The sequence below is a fragment of the Musa acuminata genome, chromosome BXJ2-9, assembly GCF_036884655.1.
Source record: "Musa acuminata AAA Group cultivar baxijiao chromosome BXJ2-9, Cavendish_Baxijiao_AAA, whole genome shotgun sequence".
NCBI lineage: Eukaryota > Viridiplantae > Streptophyta > Magnoliopsida > Zingiberales > Musaceae > Musa > Musa acuminata.
In genome coordinates this window covers 44406324-44423871 of record NC_088346.1, presented here as the reverse complement: position 1 = coordinate 44423871, position 17548 = coordinate 44406324, and the positions used below count along the sequence as shown (strand labels likewise).

The following is a 17548-nucleotide window of genomic DNA, read 5'->3' as shown; positions in this document are numbered from 1 at the left end:
ACAATCTCAGAATGGGGAAAACAAATGCAAAAGTAGAATGAAAAAAAAAATAAAGAAAAAAAAGTGAAATGCATCAGAAAAACAAAAACCTTGGAGCTCAGACAGGCACCATTCATCTAAATTTAGATCAGTAAGTCGTGCAGGTATCCCAAGCACGAATGCTTCTCCTCATCGCTCGACAGGTGAGTTCTGCCTCCTCTTTCTTGAGGTATAGTGTCGTTTCGTACCGTAGCAGTATGGGACTAAATTTGATATAAAAAAATCAAAATGGTTTATATATATATATATATATATATATATATATATATATATATATATATATATATATATATATATATATATATATATATATATATATATATCAAAATTAATTTGATTTCAACTTAAAATATCTCAAAATTAATCTCGGAATTTTTTAGTCACACAATCTCAGAATGGGGAAAACAAATGCAAAAGTAGAATGAAAAAAAAAATAAAGAAAAAAAAGTGAAATGCATCAGAAAATAAAAAACATTAGAGAGCTCAGACAGGCACTATTCATCTAAATTTAGATCAGTAAGTCGTGCAGGTATCCCAAGCACGAATGCTTCTCCTCATCGCTCGACAGGTGAGTTCTGCCTCCTCTTTCTTGAGGTATAGTGTCGTTTCGTACCGTAGCAGTATGGGACTAAATTTAATTTAAAAAAATCAAAATGGTTTATATATATATATATATATCAAAATTAATTTGATTTCAACTTAAAATAGCTCAAAATTAATCTCGGAATTTTTTTAGTCACACAATCTCAGAATGGGGAAAACAAATGCAAAAGTAGAATGAAAAAAAAAATAAAGAAAAAAAAGTGAAATGCATCAGAAAAACAAAAACCTTGGAGCTCAGACAGGCACCATTCATCTAAATTTAGATCAGTAAGTCGTGCAGGTATCCCAAGCACGAATGCTTCTCCTCATCGCTCGACAGGTGAGTTCTGCCTCCTCTTTCTTGAGGTATAGTGTCGTTTCGTACCGTAGCAGTATGGGACTAAATTTGATATAAAAAAATCAAAATGGTTTATATATATATATATATATATATATATATATATATATATATATATATATATATATATATATATCAAAATTAATTTGATTTCAACTTAAAATATCTCAAAATTAATCTCGGAATTTTTTAGTCACACAATCTCAGAATGGGGAAAACAAATGCAAAAGTAGAATGAAAAAAAAAATAAAGAAAAAAAAGTGAAATGCATCAGAAAATAAAAAACATTAGAGAGCTCAGACAGGCACTATTCATCTAAATTTAGATCAGTAAGTCGTGCAGGTATCCCAAGCACGAATGCTTCTCCTCATCGCTCGACAGGTGAGTTCTGCCTCCTCTTTCTTGAGGTATAGTGTCGTTTCGTACCGTAGCAGTATGGGACTAAATTTAATTTAAAAAAATCAAAATGGTTTATATATATATATATATATCAAAATTAATTTGATTTCAACTTAAAATAGCTCAAAATTAATCTCGGAATTTTTTTAGTCACACAATCTCAGAATGGGGAAAACAAATGAAAAAGTAGAATGAAAAAAAAAATAAAGAAAAAAAAGTGAAATGCATCAGAAAATAAAAAACCTTGGAGAGCTCAGACAGGCACTATTCATCTAAATTTAGATCAGTAAGCCGTGCAGGTACCCCAAGCACGAATGCCTCTCCTCATCGCTCGACGGGTTAGTTCTGCCTCCTCTTTCTTGAGGTATAGTGTCGTTTCGTACCGTAGCAGTATGGGACTAAATAGGGACATGAAAACACACCCTACACAACTCCAACATGGATCACTTCAATTCGTTCGGAAGAAAAGTTCGAAGCGATAGCAGAGCCGAGCGAGATTTGCATGCACGACTGTGTTGCATCAATCAATATGTTTTCAGCGTCAAGAATAGGCAATGCAGGTTTGGGTGCAAAATTAGCTGCTCTTGCATGATTTTGCTGCCTCCGATTGGTGTCTTCGACAGTGACCGACCAAAATCCAATGGATTTCCCATTCTCTTTTCCTTTGCTTTTGGGCAAATGAATGACAATTATATTTATCCCTCTAGTGATTAATTAAACTTTAATCACTACCACCCTTCGAAAAGGTACTATGATTATAAAAAAAAAAAATTGAGTTTGATAGATCTATCTTTATTAACAGATTAATTAACCTAACAATATCTAACACACATGTTGCCTTGTCAAAGATCCTAAGCCATGAGCAAGTAAACAAGGTGTGGTTAATAAATACATTAGCATGAGCGTTCGTGCTCAGATATGGAGATTAGAAACTATAAATAAATGTTTCTGGCTACTGTCTAAAGAACCTAACAATATCTAACACACATGTTGCCTTGTCAAAGATCCTAAGCCATGAGCAAGTAAACAAGGTGTGGTTAATAAATACATTAGTGTTTCTGATGCCCACAAAACTTCCATGGAGATTCTTCATTCTTCACATCGATATAGACAGCTGCAGAATTCCTATGGTTTTGGCTACTACTTCTAGATGGCGACATAAGACATTGCACAAGCTCAACACCTGCTGGCTGACACATGTGAGAAAAACAATGACATGGTAAAATTAGTGATACAAATATCAATTGAAATCAGCTTCTAAATGAATACAGTTTCGTATAATAATTTTTTATATATGGAGCTTTTGAGCCCCCTGAATCTGTACAGAGGACCACAGACTTTATAAACCAGTATTTTTAGATCAGAGTCTGTGTAGTTGGAAAAGGATCCACTCAAATTGAGGAGGAAAGTAAAAGATTGTCATTTTGAGAGAGAAACACATTAATGCATAATGTTCAAGTCATAGAACAAAAACTACAAGAGAGACACAAAAACAGAAGAAGATCAAAATCGAAAGCAATCTTAGGGAGAACAGTCAAATCACCATCAAAAAGAGGGCACAAGATGCATGGTCCAAAAGAAATGCAATAGGAGGAAACAACTATTCTCTATGCTATTGCTGTGGAGGATGCTTGCTTAATCACAAATCTTAATTCAAACGAAGTAATATCAATTCGGACATCATCAAAGACCATCAGAATTCAGAAAAGGTCTTGTTGCTTACAGAAATCTATTGGGTAGCTGGTTGAATTCTGCATAAAATAAATTCATAAGTCAATGATGCTCTTAATTAGTAAGAATAGACGGTGCTGAACACAAGCTAGTCTTGTAAAGTTATTGATCTATAACATAAACTGGAGACCAATAAAAAAACATGGAAATCACAGATTTGGTAGTCTCAGTACATTCCAGATATAAATTCCTTTTTTCCACTGCTCAGATATATTCCAGATATAATTAGTAAGAATAGATGTGTAGACACAGTCAGCTTTCTTTCTTGTCAACTTGGTTTTAATAGTTCACATCATGGTTTTAAATCTCGTCACCCGTCCCATACAGGTACCTGCCTGTGATTTGTTAAGCAAAACATAGGTAATTAAAATAAATTAGTTGTGTTTCCTTTTTTCTCCTGCCTTGTTTTCCCACTGCTCCCTTTTTTTTTTCTTGTCACTCCTCATCTTATAAAAATATAGATGAGACATGAACATGCAACAAAGATATACAAAAAATCCCAACAACTATCAAAATTATACTGTTACCACACCTTACGACTAAAAAATATGGAGTTTGGTTACATACCATGAGCATTTAAGAAATATTTAACCCCCAGAGCGCATACAAAACAACTTCACAGTCTCAACTCCAAATAAAAGAAGTAAGCAATGCACAGGTATAAAGATGAATAAAACTGAACAATCATCAGTTTGATAGTTTCAACAAACAATAAGCTTCAACTTTTTCTTCCAAATGTCATAACAAAAAGTTAGTTAGATACACAAACACTTGAGAAAAAATAATGCTTAATGTTCATTCATTTTGACCATTACAAATGGAATGCAAGGCACAAGTTATGTTTATCAAAATGCCAGTGCTGGAGCTATCAAAAGCCCAGTGAGAAGTTACCGAACTGTACAAATTTCTCATATAACTTATACCTCAGCATTTGAAGTGGCTTATCTGGCACAAAATCTCTATGAACTTTTTCAGCGTCCCCAAAAGGAATCCAAGATATAATTACGTATTCATATAAACCACCATTTATCTAGTGAATCACCTGCGACAGTTATAGATTAGTTCAAATTGGTAGAACTTAGAAGAAAAAAAATTTCTGGAAACAAAAAAGTTCTAACTAAATGTGAGCCTACCAAGAGTCTGTAGATGTAATGCAAGATAATATCCAACAATAAACAGTCAACAGAAAAAAAAAATCATGGCGAAGCTAGAATCATAGTTAATTAATACATAATGATGCTTACTAAATTTCCAAAAACACCAGTATCACCTCAAAGCTAGGAATTCCAGTAATTATTTGAATCCCTTGACTATCATAAAAAACCACAAAGTAGGGACCTATCTTGCTCACAGTAATGTCTTATTTCAAAATTGTTAACTACCTAGCTAATTCTGAAGCAATTCAGGCTGACATGGTGGGTCAAAGGAGTCATTTAGTTTTTCCTCCATATTTGTGCATGTTGGGAAGAAGCATAAAGAAAGTATCACACCTAAAGAACTATAGGACAGAGTGGTTGATAAGAATCAAAGGTTAAAAAACAACAAAATTACAAAGAAGGAAGAGAGAAAAAAAGGCAACCGCGATCCTGTTACACGCTGACAACAACCAGGCTTCTATATACCCCAAAATGATAACTAAGACTAATTAAATCTAATTTGATGTAACACATGCCTCATAAACCTCCCATATTCTGAATCATAATCATACCTATTTGATTTGTTCAACTGACTCCTAATGCTACAATTATCTGAACCACAACTATTAACTTACACATAAATATATTTCCCCAGACTATTCAAAATCAAAGGAGATCGGATTGATTATCTTATCCAAACAAAAATAGCCATTGATAGCCATTAGTAAGTAATCACATAATGAACTCTCTAAAATTTAAAAAAAAATCTAAAAGTCCATAAAACTAGAAAAGAATATTTCACACGTTTAGACACATTGACTTAACCCTACCACCTATTGCTGGCTCGATTTGGACTTGATCCCAAATAATCTCGGAAAAAACGGTCTTGATTAATTGCATCAACTTTTTTATACGGCCATTTCACGCTAACGGCTCAATATTACAAGATAAAATTGAATAAGAAACATTTTTATTTGTAAGCTGAGCTCTTATGGTCACTCTCAAACTTTAAGCTCTCACGAACCTAATGATTTCTCCCTTGGATACTGTTGTAAAGCAGAATCATATTAGTTATGGAATAGACTCAAGGGGGTGAAAATTTTCCTCCCTGATTTGTAATGTGATCTTCACTTAAGAATGCCATGTCACAAATTTTCTTGCCATCACACATAATCATATTTACTAAGTTCATCAATCTTCAGACATCCAATAAGCAAATAACATACACTAAAATTCTTTAAAATGAATTTAAACAATTAGTCATCGGGCTAGTTTGTCATTCATCAACATGAGAACTTCACTCAGACTAATTAAAGTTAGTTTATCCATACCCAATTACTTTAACCCAAGGTCTCTAAGTACCGGTTAGATTATTAATGCATGGTCCAGTATTTACTAGTCTCACCAAAAAGTATACTTCAAACCGGTACATATACGATTTATTTTTAGTTTTTATTATCTTATCCAGTATATACAATTGGGTGGCACAGAACAGTATACAGCCTGGTGTAGCAGTTCGTAACCAATTCAATAGGTTATCAGAAACTGGTATGAACCGAAGTTTGAAACCTCTGTTCAATCATAAGTGATCGCGCTACAAGCTTGAAGACTTAGATCTATGATACCAGGGCTTTCTCAAAAAGCAGAATTTCCAAGTTTGTTACTTGTCTTTTAATTTTAACATTCCATATTCAGAGAATGATATCAAATATAATGGAATCAACCTCATTTCAACCATTTTTCACAAATTATGGAATTGGACATTACATATGATCAGAAAGATGTACGATGATTTTACAAAAAAATGTTACCAGTTGCCTATACAACATGGACTTACATTAACGAAGTCAGTATGTTCGATGCAGTTGCTAAGACAATTAGAATGTACATATTCCTGTCAAAAGACTAAACCAATTATCACAACTCTGATTCTTTGATAGCATCTCACATTGACTGCAGCTCGGGTCTCAAATTCTCAGACGTCTTAGGATAAAACTGAAATAAATTCAAGAAAAAACAAGCAAAAGCTATAATATGAGGATATTAGGTGAAAGATAAAGAAAAAAAATCTGAAAATTACTCTGACAAAGTTAAGGATAGAAGCAAGATCAAATATTACCATATCTAAACATGTGCATACAGCTGACTTTAGCCTGGTCTCCAACAATTAAGACCAGGAACATCTGATCTGCCTGGCAGCACTTGGCGAAAACCATGGCCTGCAGGAATGAAAAGACCCCATTTAGTCTAGGTATGATGAATATCAAATTATCAATCTTGGGACTGTTGGAGCATCTTTCCTCCAAGTCAGCACAACCTGAGACTGAACTTCCAGAAGGCCTTGGATTATGCACAGGAAGCTGAAATCCCATAGGGTTCGACAAAGGTCTTTCCCTGGTAGACCTCATAAATCCTGCCCAACAAAAATTGATTGTTAAGAATCTCACCATCCTAGGTTCAGTTTCCTTTACAGGGTTCACAATACAGATAACCACATTCATTTATCTGCAACATATAACCACATACCATCCTGAACAATAGGGGCGCCTGAGCATGATGGTCTTGCTCCAGACACCCAAGCAGCATGCTGATTATCAGGGCTAAAATCACTAGAATGCACTTTCCTTTGTTCATCAGACAAAACTTGTCTTTGACCATTTGGAACAGATGTCAATGTGTACGGATTGTGAGACTGAAGCACTGGTTGTTGACTCATGGGAGTAACATGTGGAAAATGGCCAGTGGGCATTTGTGCGGTTGGAAGAGGATAAGTGGAGGGAGTTTGTGAAGGGGGATGAGAATTGTAAGGCCTCTGGTGGAAGGATGAATTGCCTTGTTGAAACTGGTGAATGTGATGAGAATTCTGAGGGGCTAAATACAACTCGTTATGTCCATATTCAAATTGCCTAGATGAAGTAAAGTTACTTAGACATTGTGTATTGCTCATTCTATTTGCCACAGAGCTTGGATGCTGCTGTAGAACCACTTCACTATTTAAAACAGTTTCCTGGCCCTGAATTGCAGCATTACCAGCCATATCAACTAGTTTGTTGCCCTGCACACAGATGCCAAGAGTTAAACATAAAACACATTTAAGCCACTAGACAAGCTACTATAAGAAACCCATACATTTTGTGTCCTGAGCTCTTCCTGCACAGGGGCATAAAATAAAGACGGTGGAGAAGGTGACACTGTTGGTAGAATTGGAACAGAAGGAAGAGATGTTTGTCCAGATATTGGCAAGGGTGGTGGGGGTGGGGGTGGAGGTGGTGATGGTGATGATGGTGGAGGTGGGGGAGGCGGCGATGGGGGTGAGGGAGACAAAGGTGGAGGAGGTGGCGGTAGTGGTGGAGAATCCAAAGGAGGTGGAGGAGCAGTAGGTAAAGGGGGCAGTTCATCTGGATTAATCGATGTTGCTTCCAAAGTTATGCTAGATTCCTGATACTTTAATTCAACTTTTTGATAATCATTTCTCATTATGCCCTTCTCATCTTTGGACAAAGGATCATCTTCCATTTCAAGTTCACCATCTACATCTTTTAGTACATGATGATGTCTGTCACTCGGCGTCAAAGAACAAGTGTCTAATTCTTCTAAAGTACTGCCAACTCCAACTGGCATTTCATTGCCAGAATCTCTGCAAAGGGTGGTAGGGTGATCTTCCTCATCTTCAAATACATTAGTAGACAACAATCCGGGCAACTGAAATGTTGTATTACTGAAAGAAAATAGAAACAAATGAAACACAAAGAGTAAGAGAATATCATGTCAAAGTAAAGAAAAAAAAGATATTATATAAGTGGTTGCAATGCTATGCAGTTCCCAGTCCATTAAATGCAACACCCAATCTTGATTTTGATCTACCCAAACATGACTGAGAAGTTCAAACTATAATATAGATCATTAAGAATTGCGTAGATACATAGTCCCTTAGTTTGGACTTCAAAAAAGATGACAAGCATTTTTTTATTGTTTAGTAGAAGACTAATTAAGGGAAAAGGTAGTTTGGAGTTTGGACCTTAAAGAAGACGACAAGTCTGTTCATGTAGCGAGAGTAAGAAATCAGCACTAGGACAAGCAGTTTGGACTTTGAAGGAACAGCTAAACCTAAATTCAAAAAAAATCAGAAATATGTGATCCTTAACATCATCACTCTACTGAGTCGACATGTCTATACATATAGTGAGATTAAGAAATGAGCTAAATTGTGCATAGTTTACAGCCCAAAACCCTTCTTTGCCAAATAGAAGACCTCGGAATTCAATTTTATTTTTTCACCAAAACCCTTTTGTCAGGTAATTCTTTCCTCTTCTTCTCTTTCCTTCCTGATGACTCCACACCAATATAAAAAATTAAACCAAAATAAGAAATTCAGTTTGGTTCAGTTCTGTCTTTTCTTCTACTTCACACAATTATAAGTTAATAAAAAAATGAAAAATCCAAACAGTTAGTTTCAAACTTCAAAGTTCAAACATCTGGCAATAACCAAGCCAAACAGAACAGATATACCCTTTTCCTAGTAAAAGAACCTTCCAAACCAATCTAAGATCACTAAAATCTAAGACGCAAGTTCCTTTTTTTTCATGGCACTGGCAAGATACCAATGAAGTGCAAGCTATGCCTTCATGAAGTTTGCTGACACATATTTGATTGCACGAAGTTTTATCTTTCAATGTGTTTGGTCTCCAAATTTATACCAGCAAAACAAAATTGATTGGTTTTACCAAAATAATTTAAGTAGAATTTTGAAGTGATTAACAAAGATAATTCAGCATCATGGAACCATATATGAGATACAAGGGTCAAAGTGATGCAAAAAATGATTTTGGTACTGAGATGTGATAGGATAGTGTATTTGCAGGACATAGGTACACCTCTTAGTTGTATCGGAAATTAGTTGCTCAAAGACGAACTCTTCTAATTCACAGTTTAAGAAACTTGAGATTTCTAGATGTATCATTATATTCAAAAGTCAGTTACCCAAAATATGTAATTTTATTTATTTATGATCATAACAGAATGCAATTATTAACATAAAAATTAATAAATGTTAAGAAAACAATAAAAATGAAAGACCGCTAAAAAATTGGCAGGCAGAGCCTACAAAACCAAATATTAAACAACAAATTTGAGATGTCACACTATACCTTCCATACTCATCAACATGCATGCCGTCCATTTCTCTGATTGGATCATCCACAGACCTCTCAGCTCGAGATGGACGTCTAGGAAAAAATCCAGCATTCACATCAACATTAGGAACTTCTATGTCATCAATGTATCGACGAAGAAGAGATTCCGGCATAATTTTCCTTTCAAGCCATAGCCTCAGAACCTGAGAATAAAAGTTTACTTCTTCTAACAATGCTACAATACAATCAAATCATGAGAAAGTAGCAAAATTACCTTGAGACACTGACGACGATTCTCACGAGCACCAGACCCAGGTGGCGCAGCAGCAGCCAATAAGCGTGGTAATGCTTCCTGTATAGTAGGAATGTATGACGACCCAGCAATCCCTGCAGGTTATCAAGATATCAGGAATAAAAAGAAGTTTGTGAAGATAACATTTATAGTTGCAGCAATTCTAGACCATGAAATAGACCAGAAAGATAAGAGTATATGACACAGAAAAACACCCCCATAACTAAATTCATTGACACAATTTATTGTTCAGCACCAAAGAACTGAATCCACATTCTATTTTATTGCACCTAAAAACTCAAACAAGGGAATAGTGGAACAGTGCTTACTGTATTAATTGAATTCTACCATAAACTCAAAAAAAAAAAGGAGAGTAGAGTTCTACCAAATATGGACTTACTACCTTTCTGGGTATGTGAACACTGAGTAATAGAGTCAACGAGGAAAAAGAGGTCAACTCTACGATGAAAGCTGGGTTCAGTCTCCAACTTCTGAATAAGTAGCTCCACAATCTGCAGACAGTCATATCTATAACCCATTATAATCTGTCACTGGCTGCAATAAACTATTCTATCAAACAAACAAATGATAAAAAATACATGGTAAATACAGATCAGGGCATATAAAAACTGCTAAAACATGAAAAATGCACAAGCCATATACCATACGGCATGATTATGCAAGTATTCTCACCTCACCAACAATGCCATATTTGGCACACTCAATTGCTAGCCGAGTTGCACGTCCAATACTGTCCTTTGTCCTTGAAAGTGTTTCTATCATGCCCTCAAAAGCATCACGTGCAACAGCTGCTTCAGTACCACCACTTAGTGAAACCCCCAGTGGCCTTTGATCAGGACTAGTCCTGTGCTCACATTCTTTGATTTCCACTTTGTTTGTTGAAGGAAGTTCCCAAGGAGCTGCAGATGGAGAATCAAATGGCATTGAAGCATAAGTTTCTTTAATATCCCTTTGAGCAGAATTTGTTGATGAAAAGGGAATTGGTGTAGCAGGACTTGGGCTCCTTCCAAAGAGTGCATTTGGAGACGATATTATAGGAATAGCATTTACAGGAGGCAGGCATCGTGATTGTGCGTCTCTCCTTTTTGCTTGAGCAGCTGCGATAAGGTGCTTCATTGACTTAGTGGTATCAGTAAACACAGATTCGCTATAGCTCGCTACTTTCTCTTCTTTAGAAGCTTCTGATCTGTAAAATAATGAAACAACCAGCAAATAATCAAAGCAAAACTCACACAAAAACAAAACATCTTTTCTCTCCAAAACCACAAAATTAACATGGCACATCTATCTAAAAAATGAATTTATACCTTTTATGTCCTAAAACATCCTTTTGAGAATTCTGCCCCCCAGGGTGTTTGTTATTGAGCTTATTTCCAGTAAGCACAGTAGTGTGCATATTGCATTTCGAGGTCGCCTTTACGCTAACTGATTTACTTGATGCCTTCTTTTTTTCTGGTGTAGCTTGACTTCGGGATGAGCTCAACCTCTCAGTTTGGTGGTTTGAAAGTTTGGATGGATGATTTTGAAATTTCTTTCCTGAATAAGAACCCAAGGGTTTTATATCAGGCTTTATAAATGTTTGATCTATTGACTTCATTGCATCATCGACAGCAACAGGAGTCTTGGGTGAAACAATGGGTGGTCTAGAATCACCAAATGATGATTTCTGATATTCTTGCTTCTTAGGACTTTGAGAAGCTTGCAGGCTTTCTGATTTTTCTACCCTCCTCTCCTTGTACTTTTCAGCCATCTTGACAAGCAATGTCACATCATCTGAAGGCTTCTCATCCCTGATAAGATCAGGCTTTTCAGCCACAGCATAACCAGATGGAGAATCTTTGTTACCCTCCATCACAGAATGAAACTTCTTTTCAGAAACAGAGATGCCTGAATGTGCTAAAACCAAGTTGCTAGCAGAATCTTTATGAAATGGGGTCTTCTGCCCTTCCTCCACTTTAACATCATTAAGCCTACGTGATCTACGTCTATAGCGGATGTGTGTACTCAAGGACCTATCAATCGTTCCATCTTTCACAAACCAAGAACCAGTTTGAATTGTACTTGCAGTGGCTTTAGTGGCAGTAGTAGCCACTGCATCCATGCCCTCAGAACCTTGGGTCATCGAAAGGACAACCTCGTTACAAGTTATAGGCATCCCACCATGATGCATTTTCATTTCTGATGTTAACTGATTTTCAGTTTTCATGGAGATTCCAGATTTTTCTGTCTTTACAACTTTTCCACCTTTACTTCTAGAATCAATATTAGATAAGTCATTATGTCTTGAGTTCTTCCACTTGTCACTATTCTCCTCTACCATTTTTGATCTTTTAACTGGACATGAATCTTTGCTTCCATCCAAAGTACGCTTTTTATTTCTAACCTGGAAAATCTTCACTGTTGATTCACCAGAAGACATTGACCTTTTATAGCCATGTTCTTCAGAAACATCTGTGGCTTCCTTGCGCGGATCACTATGCTTTTTTTCCTTTTCAAAGGAATGTTCTTCAGATATTTTCAGACTCTTTGATATTTTTGAATTTCTCAAGTCAGTGTCTCTTGAAGTCACCCTTCTGCTATCCTCTCCAGTCACCTTTGTTGTTTGATGATCACTTTCTAGAACCTTCAGCACATTACCTGCATTTTTCTCCTGAGATTCATTTTCATCTTTAGAATCACTGGAATCCTCAAGTCCATCATGAGAATAGATTTTTGGAAGTGGCTCTATAGTATCAGTTTTGGGTAACGTCTCTGGTTCATTTCTCTTACTAACATCAGAATTAGCACACATTAATTTTTCCTCCGTACCAGAACAAGTATGAGAAGCTGACTCGGAAACTGCAAGTTTTTCTTTCTTTGGAACTTGAACACCTTCGCTTGAAGTTTTGTTCCTTTTCAAGAGGGATCCAGGTCCACCTAAAGTCAGATCAGAAGATACATCTTCCTCCTGGCTCCTTGAACCCAGCTCCATCCCATGTAGCTCATTATTCGAGCAGTCATTCGCACCTCTTCCATTATAATGTGATGGCTCATGATGTTCCCTTAGATGCTTGCTATCTTCGAAACCACTAACCGAGGGAGATGCAAGGGCAGAACTATTCCTGACAATATCCTGCCCTGATTCTCCTGAGTGTTTCTTGTTCAATTCTTCAAAAGCCTCACAAATCTCCTCCACAGCACTAGTGAAATATTTCACTGTTTTACCCTGGCAACGAGCTATTAACTTACCCTTTGACTCATCAGTAAACACCTGAATATCAGCTGGTAAAACAAAGGCACTGCAAAAAGAAAGTCAAAGAAGGTGATGGCCATAGGTCCACAGAGTAAGCAATCATTTAATTCATGGAAGTACAGAACATAACCACATAAGATAAGTCTAGCATAGAAAGTATTGTATCCACGATTAGAAGATAAATCTCCATCACGTTTATTTTCCAAGCTTAAGTAAGATATTCAAAAATAAAATGGAGTGCTTGATTTGAAACAAAATACATGTTTCTCAAATGATTTATAATAAATCTCCATCATATGATTAGAAGGTAAATCTCCATCATGTTTATTTTTCAAGCTTAAGAAAGATATTCAAAAACAAAATGGAGTGCTTGATTTGAAACAAAATACATGTTTCTCAAATGATTTATAATAAATGCACAAGGCATTTGGCACATTGCACATAACCAAAACAGGAAAAGGAACAGCTACAGACTTGCTATTCACTAGCCACACCCCTTTCCCACTGCATAGAGGTAAGTCTGTTTTCCTTTTTTTTATTTGTTTTTCTTGCGGGCATCACATTAAGGGACATCCAGAATTTATATTTGGCAGATAATTTTGGAATTTACCAAGAGTTGATTTTGGTTTAACTTATGAGAACTTAAAGTGAACTGATGACAGAGGACATCTAGCTTTTCAGGAAAATACTAAGCCTCAAGTTCGATTGGAACTATTACTTCACTCCAAAGTGAGAAGTAAATGGAACAAAAAACATATTCTTGACCAGTCATGATCAATCCTGAAGTGTATACTTGTCGATGAGTCAAGGGAGCATCACAAATACAAACAAACTTCTGTTCTGTCAGGTATACATCTTGAGAGAGATCAGATAGTCTTTTGATAAAGATTAGTTCAAAATAAATTGTGAAGATGCCTCTTTTATGTCGAACATGAAACAAAAACACAAATATTGTTTTATAGATCAATTATATTAATGTAAATAGATGCAGCTGTAGGTTGTATCTACATAACTCCATTTTGCTTGAACTCGTATACACAGAGTCACTACATACTGGTCCAAACATGAACCGATATGTGGACCACCACCTTTTCAGGCAGTCTGGTCCTGTCTAATTAAAAGGCTGATTAGGGCTCGTGATCACAAGCCCTCTACTCCGTGGGCACTCAATGTCATCCATCGTCATAAACCTCCCCCCTTCTTGTCATCATCCGGCGCTGCCTATCTCTGCTCTTCTCGTTGCTGTCCACTGCCACCCACCTCCACTCTTCTGGCTATCATCCACTGACCTCACTGCCCTCTCTTCTTCCTCTTCTCTTCCTTCTCTTCTTTCTCCACCGTCTCCTCTTCTTTCTTCCTCTTCCTCCTTCCTTCTCTTCCCTGATTACTTGCTCCTCTTCCATTCTCTTCCTCTTCCTCCTCTTCCTCCACAGCCTCTTCATCCGAGTCTACTCAAGTTTCGCAATCATGTCAAGGACATGCTTCCATGTCCTCTCGTTCTTCCTCTTCCTCCTCCTTTCCTTCACCTCCTCTTCCTTCACCACCTCCTCTTCTTCCTTCCTACTTCCTTCTCCTTTCTCTTTCTTCTTCCTCCTCTTCCTCCACTGTCATCGGTTCCTTCTTCTTCTTCCTCTTTGAATCTTCAGTACATACTAGTATACCATGTGTCGATACACTGTTTTATCGATCAGGAAGTACCCATTCCAGTCCAGCTTGGTATAGGATCCCAGTACGAGATTGCAAAAGCAGTCCTTGGTTGTATCTATCTCTAGAATTAATAGTTAAACCAAGAATTGTAACATATAGACTAAGTTCAAAGGTGGCTTGAGTTTTTTTCTTCCATTTACAACAATTTAGTTGAATCTTGAACATAAAATCTTTACATAACTGTATTCTGGCTTTCTTATGTAGATATATTCATCAATTTAGTTTCAAGAAACTAATTTCTTGGTCAATGAGGCCTATGCAAATCTAGCATAGATCTACTTGTATTTAAGTTGATTCCACTCAAATATAGCCTAGATGCATTCAAATCTGAACAAGATTCATGCACACATGACCTATTTGGATCCAACCAAGACATTCAAATCTGAACAAGATTCAAGCCAATCCAGCCTAGATCCATTTGGATTCAGCCAAATGACTGAATATGACCAAGATTCACATAGATCTAGGTTAGAACCACATAAATCTAGTTTAACCTAGATCCACATACTTACTTACAAGTACTTCATGAACTTATTATTTCAAGTACATATTTGTAATACATGTATCGGATGCCCACTATAGCACTTTTAAGAGGTATTTATGCATACCCTATTGACATATGCTTTACAATCAGCCTTGGAGACAAAAAAAAATAGAAATTTTTAATTAAATTAGATATCATGGTGGGTCCAACGGTCCAACCAGTATAGATCAGTACATGATCATACTGACAAGGATCGATTTGTGTACCATACTGGTTCAGCTGACAACTGATATCAGTATCCACCAAGATTTGAACTTTAAAACTTAAAACGGAAGTGGTGCAAATTTTTTAAGAATAAAAAAGCACAACATCCTTCAACTTCAAGCTGAATATATTTAATAAAAAATTTAAAAAACAACATAAGCAAGCACTACCTAACTAACAAATTTTAAAACAACACCAAATTTGGCTATCCAAATTTCAAAGCTACCTGAGGATATGAAGTAATGAAAAAAGTACCAAAATTCAAGGAACACCCACTAAGTGCCCCTTTACATGATCTCTAACTATGACTTTAAAATTTCACAAAAAATACACTAATTAAATTACTCATCTTGACTACCTCAAGGCAATAACACGAAGTTTCATGGTTTAACATGAAGATCCTGTTTTATAGTTCAAAATGGTTTAGTGATCCTCCTTGAGTTTCTGATAATTTCTGCATCTTTTCCTATATAAGAATAGTGTTACAAGTCAGCCAGCATGCTGCTCTAAGTGGGTCAGCTAAGCTTTAAGCATCCTTCAGCAAATGTGCTCACTTATCAATGAAGAATCAAAAAGAAAAAAAAAAGATAGCTTACAAATTCAGTTTTTTGCATTAACCATAAAAGCGACTTTGTGGTCACTCTGTCACCATAAAGTAGACAATGGTCTCAAATCATGAGTTTAGTCATCAAAGATCATCAGGCAGAATATAGCAAATTAATATCAAGAACAGGTGACAGCAAAACGACAATAACTAATGAGACTTACATCTCAGAAGTCCCAAAGAACTGAACAAAGTATTTCCTAGGATCTGGTGATCGATCAAATTCTTCTGGCCTGCTTATCTGACGAGAAGGTAGCCAACGTTTTAATCGAGGTTAAACATATTAAGAAAAGGCACGAAATGCAGAGGATTTCAGCACAACAAAAGGGGTGGATGGAGGAAAAGAAAAGCACAGTTACAATTGCTAAATCATCTTGAAGAGCCAAATGAAAGATTAACAAATATTGAGATAAACGATGAATCGCTAAAGGGAAAGCATGGAAGATGTCTCCACCACACAAATCAACGCAAGGGAAAGGATAAATCGCACTTAACAAGAAATAAAACACAACGTTCGTAGAAAAACCCCAATAAGAACAGCACCACTGAACCAAGAAACACACAACAGAATAACCAATATCCAAAACCCTGGGTTCCCGGTTCCGAACAATCCAAGTAAATGCAACACAGATATCGGCAGACGCCGAATCACAGAAGCATCAAAAGCCCAATTTACATACAATACCAGAGGAAATAACAACACAGAAATCGAACTGACCTTCGCGGGCCAAGCAGGATACCCCTTCACCTTGGCGAGAACGAGATCCCCCGGCTTGAGCTGTTCCAAGTTCTTAACCCGATTCCCACCTCTCCTCCGCCCGGGAGGCATGGTGTCGAGCCCACAAACCCTAACGCGCTTCCCTCTTCCAGGAACACCACCGCCTGCGGACAAAAGCGACTGCGGGAAGGCAAAGGAAACCCTAGGGCTCCGGTCGAAGGGCGGTTCTCCCGCTGTATCCCGCGGCGGCACGGAGGGCTACGGCGGAAGGATCGGGCGGCGGCGGAGGACGGGCGGGGGAGTCGGGCGGCGGAGCGCGAGCATTTCGAACGGCGCAGACGAGTGGGCGAAGGGGATTAGGAGTGGCGAGTCACGATGAGATCAAAGCATCTAACAAAGGAAGGTACATGTGAAACGCGTTCCATATAGAACCACCGCTCACACGGATTGGATCGAGTTGGCTGAACCCAACCAGCTTATCAGGACCCAATCTGAGAACAACATCTATTTAAGAGTTGTGAATAGAGACGGAACCCTTTAATCGAGATTGGAACGGATTCAATTTAATTTAATTTAAATACTTAAATTATTAGCTGAATGTGGACGGAATAAAATTTGTTATTGATTTTTTTTAATTGATTCAAATAAAGAAAATTTATTGTTTAATTTATTTTTAAGGAACTCAGACTTTACTAATTCTTGAAAATCTAAACAAAACTCGTGAATTAATATATATATATATATATTTGGTATTGAGATTTCCACTTCGGATAATGATGATGATGGTCTGAGAAAAAATAAATAATCCTATAACACGATTAAGGATGATAATGGTTTGGAATCTATTTA

At 36.8% G+C, this 17548-nt stretch overlaps 1 protein-coding gene across 4 annotated transcripts; it reads right to left on the bottom strand.

The window, feature by feature from the left end:
- Window positions 1-2119: 2119 nt before the first annotated feature.
- On the bottom strand, window positions 2120-17080 carry LOC135623560 (ENHANCER OF AG-4 protein 2-like). 4 transcript variants are annotated; one of them, XR_010491436.1, is made up of 14 exons: window positions 16700-17080; window positions 16146-16222; window positions 10998-12968; window positions 10363-10876; window positions 10073-10181; window positions 9652-9764; window positions 9393-9580; window positions 7375-7963; window positions 6772-7300; window positions 6563-6658; window positions 6365-6464; window positions 6083-6240; window positions 4033-4151; window positions 2120-2568 (listed from the first exon to the last, which is right to left on the bottom strand). XR_010491436.1 is itself a non-coding variant. In XM_065126670.1 (12 exons), exons 1-11 carry the CDS (start codon window positions 16808-16810, stop codon window positions 6394-6396), a joined length of 4368 nt encoding a protein of 1455 aa, XP_064982742.1. In that variant the 5' UTR covers window positions 16811-17080; the 3' UTR covers window positions 3771-4151; window positions 6365-6393. The 4 variants fall into 4 exon arrangements, 1 of the variants encoding a protein (XP_064982742.1); XR_010491437.1 differs by having other exon boundaries at window positions 2120-2561; XR_010491438.1 differs by lacking the exon at window positions 6083-6240.
- Window positions 17081-17548: the final 468 nt, after the last annotated feature.